The sequence below is a fragment of the Orcinus orca genome, chromosome 18, assembly GCF_937001465.1.
Source record: "Orcinus orca chromosome 18, mOrcOrc1.1, whole genome shotgun sequence".
Lineage (NCBI taxonomy): Eukaryota > Metazoa > Chordata > Mammalia > Artiodactyla > Delphinidae > Orcinus > Orcinus orca.
In genome coordinates this window covers 67,420,689-67,435,036 of record NC_064576.1, presented here as the reverse complement: position 1 = coordinate 67,435,036, position 14,348 = coordinate 67,420,689, and the positions used below count along the sequence as shown (strand labels likewise).

Here is a 14,348-nt window from a genome sequence, read left to right as displayed (position 1 = left end):
TTTTAAAAAATTCTGAACTAGCTCTTTGGCCTCTCTCTTCTTAATCTTTGATAGTCCTTCAGCCCTTGGAGTATTGCGTAGTTTCTTCCTTGGACTTCTTGTCTCTAGTCATTTAGTCCAGGGGCCCCCAACTCCCGGGCCACAAACCGGTACTGGTCCGTGGCCTGTTAGGAACTGGGCCACACAGCAGGAGGTGAGGTGGGCGGCAGGCGAGCGAGTGAAGCTTCATCTGCAGCTCCGCTCCCCATCGCTCTCCATCGCTCCCCATCGCTCCCCATCACTCCCCATCGCTCATATTACCACCTGAACCATCCCCCCCACCAACCTTCTGTGGAAAAACTGTCTTCCACGAAACCAGTCCCTGGTGCCAAAAATGGTTGGAGACTGCTGATTTAGTCTGTTACTGATGACAGGTTTTAAAATAACATTATTACATAAAATAAAGTAATGAAATGTAATTTATATTTAATATAATACATTCATTTAATAAATATTTTATAATATAACAAATATAATAATTTTTCTTTCTAAAAATTTCTAAGGGATTCCTATGGTTTTCAAAACAGTTAAAATGTCTTAACTTGTAGTGGCAAGACTACTCTAGTTCTAACTTATCTGGATTACTACAGTCGTCTCCAAAGTGGTTTCCTCGCCTCTTGTCTTGCTGATCTTTATTTGATTTTTTATAGTTTTGCAGCAGTTTATTTTAAAATATAAATGAGATTATGTCTCTTTTTGACATAAAAATTTCTCATAACATTTAGAGTAAAATATCACTACCTTCCTAACATCATCTCATGTGGTTCCTGCATCTGCTCACTACAATGAAACTACCTTTTAGTTCTTTAATCATGCCAAGCACTTTCCTGCCTCGTGACCTTTGTATTTTGTTCCTAGTTTTTGGCTCTCTCTTCTCCTTATTTTTTGTATGATTGGAGAGTGCTTATCCTTCAGGTGTCTGGTTAAAGGTCACCTCCTCACAGAGGCTTTCCCTGACTACTCTAGCTAAGGAGCTTCCACCCCACAACCACCTTATTTTCTTATCATGGCATCCTCTTTATTTCCCTTCTTGCACTTATACAATTTATTTATTTGTTTGTCTATTAGAATGTGTGCTTGAAGAAGGTAATTCCTAATATCTAGCATGGCACTTGGAAGTACATACAGTAAATATTTGTTAAGTAAATGGGTAAGTTATTGAGAAAGCTAAACAGTTTTTAAAAAGCTGAATATTGATGGTAGCCATAAAATGTATTTCATTAATAAACATACTTAAAACAGAGAAAAGAAATTTTTATTCATAGCTTGTCCTAGAAGCTGTAGAAGCTTTGTGTTAATTTTCCACATTAGGTTTCAAAAGAAGAATGTTAATATGTAGGTGAACTTACAAATAAATATGTTGTATTAGTTTTCCTCTAGCAATTTATTGTCAGGGAAAAGAATTATGTTCACAGGAATTAAAATAATTAAGATATTGTGCCACTTATACGAGAACAGACATATGACATAAACAGTCTACAAATAGGTAGGAATTTGTATGAGTATTTCATATATAATAAATATAACTTTTCTAATCAAATGGAAGAGGAAGTATTATTTGGCAAATGGTATTGGTATTACCAAATGGGGTAGCCAATTGAAAAAAATAAATTTATATCCTTATTCCATATAACAGGCTAAATAAATTCCACATGTATTAAAATTTAAAGCAAAAAAGGAAACTGAACATAATTCAAGAAAATTAAAATTAATATTTATATAATATAAGAAAAGATGTTTTAAATCATAACATCAAGTTGTAAAGATATGACTAAATAAGTTTTATTTATCTGCATGTCTGAAAATGTTAACAAAATTAAAAGAAAAAATGCAAACAGGAAAAAATTTACATTTAGTGATAAAAGTTAATCCTTAATAAATAAAGAACTCTTACAGATCAATTAAAAGAATAGATCACAGTAATGGAAAAATGTAAAAAATAGCTGAACAGTTAATAAGAGAAAGTCAATGTAAGTACAAATAAGGGAAATTTATTTAAATCTACTCATAATCAAATACATTTATACTGAAACAAAACTGTACCAAAATTTTCAAATGGGGCAAAATTTTGAAGGGTGAGAATATAAATAATGTGCATTTTACATAGAATAAAAATATCCGTGATCCTTGTTCTACTAATTTTACTCTTAGAAGTATATATTAAGGGAACAATGAAAGATATGCCAATAATTTTTTTACCACTCAGTTTTTATTTATTGCATACTTAGAAATAAAGCTAACATTTATTAAATAAGTTGCTACATTCATACAATCAAACACTATGATTTCAGCTTGCACATTTGTTTTTATCTTTTGGAGTCATTTTTAATGGACTCGTAATTCATTATATGGGTACATTATAATTTATTTTACGAGTACTCTACACTGTCATTTGTATAATATTTATAGAATTCTTATTGAATACTGATGTCAAATATCCTATATATTTTATCTTATTTATAGCTGAAAATCATGCTCAGATTTCCCTAACAAATATTTTTTTTAAACTTCGACTCTTTAAAATAAATGTCTGTTTTCAGTATTAGTAAGGGTACCAACAAAAGCCTCCCTCCTCTCTTTTTTCTTTCATCTTCTAATTTGATCTTTTTTCCAACTTACCTTATGATTCATTCATTATTCATTCATTGCTGAATAAATGAATGGTTTCCTATTACATACTAGGTACTGGAGATACATAATAGTGATCACAAAGTCCCTATGTTTATGAAGCTAACATTCTAGTGAGGAAGATAGACTTTTAGAAACCACACACTTAAATATATAATTGCAAGCTATGTTGTATTCTAAGAAATAAAATTACAGATTATTATGAGAAGGTACAAAAGAAGAAACAATTTAATTTGGGGGTTGGGAAAGGTCTTATAGAAATGATATTTAAGCTTTGAACCAAACAATGAAGTCAGTTAGTTTGGGAAAAAGACTGGGGATAGTGGAAGCACATTTCTGAAAAGGTAGCCACGTATTCAGAGAAATTCCTTGGCATATTTTGGGAACGTATGTGGGTGGAACATAAGAATCAAGTGAAAGGGAAGTATTCCATAAATTTAGACAGGTAAGCAGGAACCAAATCATGTAGGGCTTGTAAACTATACTAAGGATCTGGTTTTTAAACTAAGCAGAGGAGTGTTATATTAGTGTTCCATTGCTGCCATAACAAAATACCACAGACTTACTGGCCTAAAACAACACAAATTTATTATTTTATAGTTCTATAGATCAGAAGTCTTACATGGATTTCACCAGGCTAAAATCAAGACATCCTCAAGGCTGCATGCCTTTTTGGAGGCTCTTGAGGAGAATCCATTTTCCTTGCCTTTTCCAGCTTCCAGAGGCCACTCATATTCTTGGCTTATGGCTTTGTTTCTTATTCCTCCATTTTTAAAACCAAGAACTGTGCATCTTTCGGGCTATTCTTCTGTAGTCATATCTTCCTCTGAGCACAGCTAGGAAAGGTTTTCTGCTTTGAAGTTTGATTGAGCTGACCTGGATAATCGAGGCTAGTCTCTTCTCCAAGCCCTTCCATTTAATGTCCTTTTTGGCATGTAAGGTAATATTCACAGGTTATGGAGATTAGGACGTGGATGTCGTTGGGAGAGAGGGGCATAATTCTGCCTGCTACAAGTATCATACAATTTTACAAGAGTATTCTGGTTTATAATTTTACAAGAGTATTCTGAGTACAATGAGGGAATAGATTTAGAGGGGCATTGAGGGTAACTGAATAAACCATCAGAGACTATTGCTTTCTAGGTAAGAACTGCTATTGCTTAGGACTAAGGTGTAGCGGCAGTAGAGATTAAACAGGAAGATAAATTAGACATACTTTGGAAGTAAAATTGACAGGATATGGTAAAAGATTGGATCTGGGGCATGAGGGTATGAGAAGTTTTCAAAGATAATACCTAGCTGTCTGGTCTGAAGTACCAAGATGATAAGTAATCATTTGTCAGAGCAAGCAAGAACGGAGGTAGATTATTTGAAGAGAATGACCAAGACTTCCATTTTTAGATGTATTAATTTTGAGATGTCTGTGGAAATCTTCTAAGCCTTTGGGAAGCTAAATCAAGCAAGTACATTACAGATGATAGCCTGATACATTTCTTAGTCCTCATAGCACACATAAGATCTATATTTTTCAAGTGCGGTCCTTGCAGCTTTCAAAGCGTAACTAACTTGTTCAAGATAACATGGAAAACTAGTAAGTTGTGGAGTCAGAATTGAAACCTTTATCAATTTGACTACATTCCCATTATCTTTCTTATGACATATCCTTTTCAGAAAGGAAGGAGAAATACCCAAAGTACCTGAAGGGAGGTGGGAGTAAGAGGTTGTTCTTTTAGGGTGGGAGATCCTGATCTGCAGATAAAAGGACGAGAGCTAGGGATGAGAGGTAGAAATTGAAGATAAGTAGAGAGAATACCCGATAGAGTGGTTGGGATCTGTAATTTTCTTTTCTCTTTGGAGTTTTGGTTAATTTTTATGCAATTTAACTAATTTGCATTTAATATAAACAAGATATACAAGTTATATACAGATCTTTATGTTTATTTTAAATTACTCTAATGTGAATAGTTTGCTTAGTATTACTATTTGAAAAGCAAATAAGTAATCTTGATGTAATTTTTAGTGCTATACTAACAAGAAGCTATATGTTCCTTTCATGTTATTCCTTATTAAGGTAGTTTGGAAAATAGCAATTTGAGTAATTTAATAGGTAAGAAATATTGAAACACTTCATAAATTATCATAAAACAAGATTTTTGGCGGAAGGAATGTGTTAAATGAGGTCACCATGTAGAAATCATGTCATTTGTTGAACTTAACCCCATATTTTTCCGAACATGCATTAGATGAACTCATTAGGTTCAATGAAAAACAGTAAGAAAAAGAGGCATCTGGCACCCAACTGCCTGTTCTGACAAGGTTAAGATCACTCAGGCTAGTAATATTTCTCCTTTGTGTACTGACATGGCCTATTGCTACAGAAACTGTGGAGAACTACTGAAAAGTTGGAAGTCTCCTGTCAGTAATATAACCTGCACAGGTGCAATCATTTATACTTTCTATACTGCTCATGCTTAGCTTCTGTTGAAGTCACTTGGGTTAAATCCTAAAAGTACTTTAGTGTTACAAAGAAGCGTTCTGGAAACATGTAATTCATCTAAGCTGAAGTTTGTGCTATCATCTGAGAGTGTGTTCTATAAATGCATAATGGGAAATTAAGGTAGGTTTTTTGAGTATTGACCTGTTTTCTATTTGCAATTACTGTTATAAAATTTTTCATTGGTGTTTATTTTTATTTCTAGGTGAATAAGATCATAAACTTTACAAAACTTATGTATTTGAATAGAATTCTTATTGAAATATCGAATAGAATTCTTATTGAAATATCAAAATTACTGCTCTCTTGAAATAATTCTTTTATCATTCACAGTAAAAAAAATTAAGATTTTTATTACTGTATAAATATTTTGATGAGGCATTTGAAAATATTTTAATATTCAAATTTAATAAACTTTTAATTGTGTTTTATAATCAAGAGATCAAAATTTATGTTGAAGTTCCATGTATCTAGCTACTGAGTTATAGATTTTAGTTGTCTACTGAGAGTCAGTTGAATAGAAAAGCAAAAAATTGTATAGTTGGTAGAAAAAATCTTTTTATATGACACCTTGTGGACACAAACCAAAGATTTTATTTTCTTAGATATTTTGTTTGCTAGCAAAATGCTTATATTTCAGACCAATACAACTTGAAAAGTTTACATTTTTGTGTAGCTCTTAATGTAAAACACATCATAAATAAAGATTCTGAGACATCATGTTAGGGTAAAGCCAAGCCTGTAGACAAGATCTATAAATTAGCTAAATTTAGACTAAGTGCTAGACTTGACTTTATGTCTTTTGACAATTAAACTCTTTAAGAAAAGTTAGCCCATGCTAGTAACTATTCCACTGTGATACTTTGTTGATGTTAGAGTTCTTATTTTGTTTCTGTGTTTACATTCTCTGTCCTGTTGCCATAGAAATGTCACTACCGCTGTTTAATTCTCTCCTGATTTTTCTGCTGTAATTGTTTTCTCTCCAAGATTATGTAATCTGTAGATTAAACATACATTAAGTAAACTCAGTAGTATCTCTAAGAGTGGAAATAACTGGCTTAGCCATCTTCCCATCCTATATTCCTAGGTAATTTAATCAATTTCCAAAATTTGATTATCACCTCTGTTTGAATGTTCCCTAAATATATGGCCATAGTTTCCTTGACTTACAGATATAAATGTCCCAGAGATTCTGCATACTCAGTTAATTCATTATTTTCCTGATCAAACTTGCTTCTTTTTTGCTTTCTTCTTCAGTTAGTGACATATCGCCGTTCCTTTTTTCTTTAAGCTAGAATTCCAGAAGCATCTTGATTCTCTCTTCTATCTTATTCCTAATGCTATTATTCTGATTTGTCTTAATCTGCTCTCACAAGGTTTTATTTAAAAAATGCCAAATTGTTATCTTTACCTCTGAACCTTTTTCCTTCTCTAGTGTTTTGCCAGTAATATTACCGAAATTTTCTGTCTTCTCAAAAAAACTTTATGTAGTTATTTTAAGTTTTAGCCTTAAGAACAACTAAGAAAAACCTATTTTTCATGTTGTTCATCTAGTGTTGAATATTATTATCATGTTCTACGGAGTAATCTTTTGTTCTTTCAATTCTAACATCCTTGCCCAAACAAGCAAAACTAAAACCTATTTAATAAATATGAGGAAAACTGCCACATGACATGGACTTGTGAGAGATGTATATCTTTAGTTTCTTGTTCTAATAACCTTTCAAATCAAAGAAACAAAGAAATAAACAACAACAAAAACACCTAAGGGCAGTTTCGGTACTTCCCTGGTGGTGCAGTGGTTAAGAATCTGTCTGCCAGTGCAGGGAAGATGGGTTTGATCCCTGGTCTGGGAGGATCCCACATGCCGTGGAGCAACTAAGCCTGCGAGCCACAACGACTGAGCCCACGGGCCACAACTACTGAAGCCTGCACGCCTAGAGCCCGTGCTCCGCAACAAGAGAAGCCACTGCAATGAGAAGCCCACGCACCACAACGAAGACCCAACAAGCCAAGAATGAATGAATGAATAAATAAATAAACAAACAAAGCTAAGGGCAGTTTTATAGAACTTACAGATGTTAATTTCAAAGAGATCATAGACATAATTTAGTTCGCCCTTCTTGTATTACAAAGAATAACTATTAGTTATTAAAGTAATACAAATAGCTGCCATTTACTAAGTATCTACTTCATGCAGGAACTGCAAGTAAATAAGTGTGTATCTTATTTTCTTCTTCAACATGACTTTATTAAGTTAAAAGCTATTATTCCCATTGTACTTAGATTAGATAAATTTTTCAAGGTCATCATTTAGAAGTTGGTAACATATGAAAAACTTTATTATAATGACCTTTGTATAATGAGATTTGATAGGAATTTAACATTTTAAAGATGGTTTTCTTTTTATCTATTTTAGTTAGTAATATTATATACGTTTTCATACATATTTGTGATTCAGTTTTCACAAATTGAAATTTATATTTATTCACAAAGAATCATCATGAGTATTCCAAAATAATTGTTCTTAAAGACACATATAGGTTAAATTTGTGAGGCTCACTGTTCTATTATCAAAGCATTTATCCTTTTGAACTAATCATTCGACATGCTTTTTGCAATTAACTCTTCAGAATTTTATGTATTATGTGTAATTTAAAATATATCTTTAACTAGTTTAAATATTTCAATCAGGCATTTCATTATTGGTTACTGAAATACCAAAAAAGATATAAAAGTAACTTAATATTTTTAAGGAGATATTAGAGAAGTATAATAATTTATCTTGCATGATTGGTAGCTAACAATAAAAGTATAAAAGGGGAGCTTTATATAATAATTATTTACAAGCTGCTATAAGCAATTGTGGTAGGAACTATTTCTCCATGCTTATATATCAATTTTGAAATGCCAGATGATTTATAAAAGAAACAGTGTCCTGTTGATGCTTGCCAAACAAAATGACAGGTGTATGTGGTTGATATATTTTAATCAAGTTGTGTTGTTATGCACATCCATTTAGCAGATTTTTTGTTTCTTACAGGTTTTCTTTTGCTTATTCTAATATGTGTGTATATTTTATTAATAATACTGGGTTTTCCTTGTGAAGCTTTTTGTTTAAATCAGTTTCTTTCATTACAGAAACACCTGCTGCATTTCCAGACATGGTAAAGGAAAAAGAAACACCAGCCCCTGGTGAAGATATTCATCTAGAAAGTTCCATTCCTCATACTGATTCAGGAATCGGAGAGGAGCAAGTGGCTAGCATCCTGAATGGGGCAGAATTAGAGACTAGCACAGGCCCTGATGCCATGAGTGAACTGTTATCTACTTTGTCATCCGAAGTAAAAAAGTCACAGGAAAGCCTAACTGAGAACCCCAGTGAAATCTTGAAGCCTGCGCCATCTATATCTAGCATTAGTCAAACCAAAGGCATCAATGTCAAGGAAATATTGAAAAGTCTTGTGGCCGCCCCAGTTGAAATTGCAGAATGTGGCCCTGAACCTATCCCATACCCAGATCCAGCACTGAAGAGAGAAGCGCAAGCTATTCTTCCTATGCAGTTTCATTCCTTTGACAGGTAGGTACTGAACTTATTATTTACAGTGCTCTATGCATAGAAGGAAAATTAGAGTCTGTTAATTTAAAAATATTAGGAGGGTCTTGAAAACATTGTATTTTTTACTGTAGATTCTTACTACAAAGACTATCAAAGTGACAGGCCAACTGGATTGATCTCATAGGCATTTTAATAATATGTTTCAAAAAAGGGGGTTTCATATGAAATGGCGATAGCACATTGAATTGGAAATAGGGAAACACAGATTCTGATTATAATCTATCATCAAGTCACTACAGTAGATTGGAGAAGTCATTTTATATATATATATGTTTTATATATTATATACATTTATATATACATATATGTGAGGACACTGGAAAGTAATTGTTTTTTGTTTTAGGGAGAAAAGATCAAGTTAGGAAGTCAAATGTTTCTTAAATGTCAAAATAAATATATAGTCAAAATGTAATATATATTCCATAATGTTTTCTCTAAAATAGCCAAACTGCTTTGTCCCAATTAGAGACAGTAATTTTTTTAGAGTTTAGGGGTTGAGGTGTGGCAGTAAAGCCATTTTCAGTTAGGATGAATTATCTTTTTCATACATAAATATGATTTAAAATTTGCCTATAAGCATTTCAACCAGCATCCTACAGATATTTCTTGAAAATTTATTGTGAAAATATGAATGGCATTAGTCATCATGTCAAATATAAAGAGATAGAATCAGGTTTGTTTTCTATGAACTTAAAGTAGTAAAAGGAGATTAAATGTTTGCAGATAGTTGTCTATAAGATAAAATGTGTTAAGTGTCAGAAGTTTTTAAAAACTAATAAAAGGAGGGGTATACAAGGTAGGAAATTGTTTCTTTTTTTTAATAGTTTGGAGGTTCATTCATATAGTTCCTTGGATGTTCCTTATGCCAATTCATATTTGGTTTGTGTTCCCAGGATATATGTATATGTATGTTTATGAGTTTATATAAGCATAAGCATGTAAGTATTTGTATATATCTATAAATCTTTATCTATAAATAAATGGTATAATAATTTAACTTGGGGTCATAAATTTTATGTTCCATTTAATTTTTAAGTTCTCTACCTAAATTTTGTTAAAATATAAAACAGTAGATACAGAGAATCATTGTAATTTGCATAAGAGAATCCAGTGAAATAAACATTAAGTAAAATATTTCTGTTCTAATTTGGATTATCGTTAGAACAGTTCTTTTCATTAAAACTTAATGAATCAGTCATCTGAGTGCCGATATTCTTAGCTACTCAAAATTTATTACACTTTTGAGGATATTGCTTTACAAAAAATAGAACTTTCCACTTGTTCCTGGTAGCATTTGTGCAAAATGCAATGAGAGTGGAATCATTCTTCTAAATTGCATAAGCAGAAATGAAATCGAGGAGCACAAAGCATATTTCAGTTCTTTTTAGGAGAAGGGTCTCCAGTGTAGTTAATATATGCAGTAGCTCAAGTACTATCAAATGTAAATGATGAGGTGATATTGATGAAAGGAGGGGATTGAGGTCTCAGGGGGCGCTGATGACGGATTGAACAGAAGCGGCCTTGCACTGCACGTAACTCAAGTCTGTCGTCTTCAGTGCTCAAAGCCATAATGGGAGGTGGCAGTCTGAAATGAGTTGCCACGGCAAAGAGTATTATTTTTGAAATGCTTTCACACAAATCACTAGGCCCTGCATACAACTTAGTTTCATGCTTTAATGTCATCAGGAGGCACAAATTGGTGTGTCTAATTGTTTGCCACCTGCCAGGAAAATGAGCTGCCAGCCAGCCAGACGGGTTTGATTGTCTGTCAGCCATTCAATAGATTGAGAGTGACAACATCAAAAATTTAACTTCAAACTCTGGAGCTTTGAGCAGCTTTTCTGAGACATCATCCCCACAAGTGCTTCTGGACAACTGCATTTTTCAATTATATTTCCAATATATTGCTACCATTTGCCTTATCTGTCTTAAGGTAGCTATAATTACATTATGAAGTATATAAACATATTTCTGAAGCACTAAAGTCTGAAATTCAAGTTATGACATGTCTTTTAACATCAGATTGAATTCCTTGAAAATAGGATCCAAGAAGACAGGCTTTAGAGGCAAATCTTGAATACTTACAGTTTCAAACACAGAATTAGCATGGGTCTTACTCTACCAATAATGTATTTTTCATTTATATCTTTAGTTGAAAAATAGCTGTAAACTCAGCTGCTCATTTCTTTGTAACTAAATCATACATAATAATATTGTACAATCGCAGTGGAAATCACCTAGGATTTTCCTTTTGTTAGCCAATAGTTTATTTGTTCTATTGAAAACGTGCTAACAATGTATTCTTTATACTTATTCTAGATTGTAAGTTTGGGAATAACTTCCTAAAACAACTGATGTCAATTGAGTTATGTTAACTTATGTTTTACATGTGGAGTTTCTCCTCACTTAGGATGGCACATTGATGAATTTCAGTGTTTTGAAGTTTGTAATATCATTTTCATTCGGTAAATTGCAACATCAAATTTTAGAAACATTTAGACTTAACTAAAATAAACCTTTTTCTTTTAGTATTAAATCTTTCATCAGGTTGTATTATGAAATATTATATAAATTTTATCTATATATATGGGAAATGCTGATTCTTTTTCTTTCATTTCCTCCAGTCATCATCTATGCAGATTTAAGTATATGTCTTTGATTACAATGAGTGGCCCTAACAAATGTATATTTATGCATTGTAAAGCACTGAAAATCCTAGACATCCGCTACTGTCATTCTATAGATGGAACACACTGTATGTGTAGAGGAAATATGATTACGAAACTACAAGAGTTTTTCTACTGTTTTGTTACTATGAAGCGAAGAGGAATATTTATCATGGTTTTATTTCTAAGAGAAGAGTTTAATAATCTTATAATAGAACTTATAAATCTAGTTGCAGAGTTCCCCAACAGTACTGTCTCTTGTGGTAGATTTCTGTGTAGATCTATGGTTTATAAAATAGCCTAGCTGAGCTGTATTTCTTTCAGGCATCAGTAACTCTGTAACTTTTAGATTGAGGGAATGCTTTTCTCTAAAACCACCAATTAAGCTTTACCATATCCTTTAAACTAAAATTTAACCCTTATAGCCAAATGCTTTTAATCTTTTGAGAATTTTGTATATATCTGTGATTTAGCTCAGTCTTAATTCTCCAGGGATTCCTGAGACGCCCCCTTAGGGACAAAAGACAATAAAAAAAGGCAGAGGACAATATGCTTCTCCATACATTTTAACTGTCGTTATATTTCAGAAAATTATCTTAAGTCTGGGATATCACAAAAAGCTAGTAATTGTGTTGCTTCTCTGGCTAGTATACAATGATCTTATGATTTGTATTTCATCCTTTTTGATTTTACATACCTGCTTGTGTTTCAGTTACTGGGTTTGATATGTTCGGGCAAATTAGTTTGTATTTTTTCCCCTCAAACTTTTAATATCCTTGCTTCCAAGTGTTTCATTCTCTGAAAAAGAAAATCTCTGAAATAAAAAATATTTTGTAAATATTATGGGACTAAAAAACAATATATATAGCCTTCATATTACTGAACCTAAACTATAAGCTTAGTCTAGGTATTCTCTCTAGTTTTTTAACATTAATGTTTTAAATATTAGTGCTAAGGATGACAATTTAGGATAAATAAAAAAGAAATGTTTAGTAGAGATGATGGAATCCTCCTACATTGATTTCTTTAAGCTTAGAATTAAGTCAGAATATGAAAACTTACAATTACTGCTGAGTACTTCAATTTCTGTTCTTACAGTTTTCTAATTTTTTTTTAAAAAGAGTTTTGATTATATCACTTAAAGGATGAGCAAGTAAATGTAAGCTACATTGATTAAAACTCTGCCAGCCTTCACAATTGAAAGTTTCTATGATACCTAGCCACTGAAATCCCAGCTTGTATTATGCTCCAAGTACCCTGGGTATAGTATTTTAAGGCCAGTTGCCAGAAGATGCAGTTTTGACCCAGCATGGTTGTATCCTAATTTCCCCAATGTTGTTGCCTTTTTCTCTCCTGGCATTTCCACAGACAGTTCAGTGAGCTGAAAAAAGCATCTCTCTTTAAAGGGTGGACTAATGAAACACTCAGTTATTTTTCATACATCCTCTTTCTCTACGGGTATTCTAAATACTTTACAAGATAGCAATGAATAAATCATGAAAACATCATAAATAAACTTGTGATTTCTAATGAGCTGCGGTAAATTGTAATGTCAGCTTAAAAGCAGAAGTAAAATTTTTTTCTTCATAGTTTCAATTTTTTCTTTCAAGATAAATGTTTAACAACAGTAAGCCTTGTTAGATAAAGAGTAATAATCTAGAAATTAGAAGAAATGGCTATCAGTAATGGGTCTCTGTAATTAGTTGTGTGACCCTTATCTATTCTCTTTGGTTCTCTGGGACTCAGTTTCCCAACATATAGAATAATGCATTATTTCCAAAAAGTCCCATAAAGTTCCAAATTCCTAGAATAAATGAGATGGCCTTACAGTTTGTCTCAAAAAGTGGCCGATAGTTATGAACTTGGTTAAAAGACCTGAAATCCAGAAAAGATTTGACATGCCCAGTTTCAAAGCTATCACCTGTTTCCAGGTGTTCCCCCACCAAATGCATCTTCCACATTTATGTCAGAGATGTTTTTCTTAAATGCAATACTGATGAAGATTTTGAAACATTTCTTATTACACAGTAAAGGATGAACTTCTTAGTTTGGAATATAAAGTCCTCATCTTTCACCAGCCGTAAGGATCTATTTGCAGTCCTTCAATCTTTTATGATTTTTCATATGTCTTTGCCTCATGAAGTTTCTAATATTGAACTTTCCTCTTCTTGGCTGATTCCCATTGGTCCTTTTCAATTCAGCTTACTCTTCCCTGATAAAGCTCATCCTTTATGTTTCTGAAAGTTCTTGTGCATAACTCTAATCAGAATTGTTATCGAAATACATTGCAGTTGATTTATTTGTCTCTTGTATTTTCTTCAAGTATCTCTGACACGGGTTATGTCTTACTTGTCTTGGTATCCCCTAACTTGTCAGTGTAGTTGTATTCCCTTAACCTGTCAGTGCTCAGTAAGTGTTACAGAAAAGAGGGAGCAAGTGGAAACAAGAAAGGAACTATTATAGGATCCATGAGTGAGATATAAAACTCACTTGTCTTAATAAGTCACTATTTAAAAGCCATTTCTTATCTTCAGTATCTCGCTTTACACTTCGGACAGTTCTTGAGGTGTACAGATCAAATAGTATCCTTTTTACAAAACTCACGTAACTAGTTAATGGAGATCCCCAAGACTCTGTCTTTGGACCACTTCTTTCATCTGTTTGCATTGACTTCTTTGGTGATTTCATCCATGCTCCTGGCATTAAATAACATATAGTCTGATTACTACCAATTTTATGTCTCAGCCCAAACCTGTCTCCTAAACTGAAGACTCATCTATCTGATTGCTGATTCAACATTACTACTTGGATGATTAATAACAGTTATAAAACAACAACTACAACAAAAAAAACTGTTCCAACCATAGCAGTCCCTATCTTAGTTAATGGCAGTTCTGCCCTT

At 32.7% G+C, this 14,348-nt stretch overlaps 1 protein-coding gene across 5 annotated transcripts in view; it reads left to right on the top strand.

Annotated features, from left to right (window-relative positions):
* NBEA (neurobeachin) overlaps positions 1–14,348 on the top strand; it is a 629,334-nt gene that overhangs the window by 231,307 nt on the left and 383,679 nt on the right. For all 5 annotated transcript variants that reach the window (XM_049701354.1, XM_033410053.2, XM_049701353.1 and 2 more), the window contains exon 30: positions 8,303–8,741. In XM_049701354.1, the coding sequence (XP_049557311.1) occupies positions 8,303–8,741 (439 nt within the window). The remainder of the gene's footprint in view (positions 1–8,302; positions 8,742–14,348) is intronic.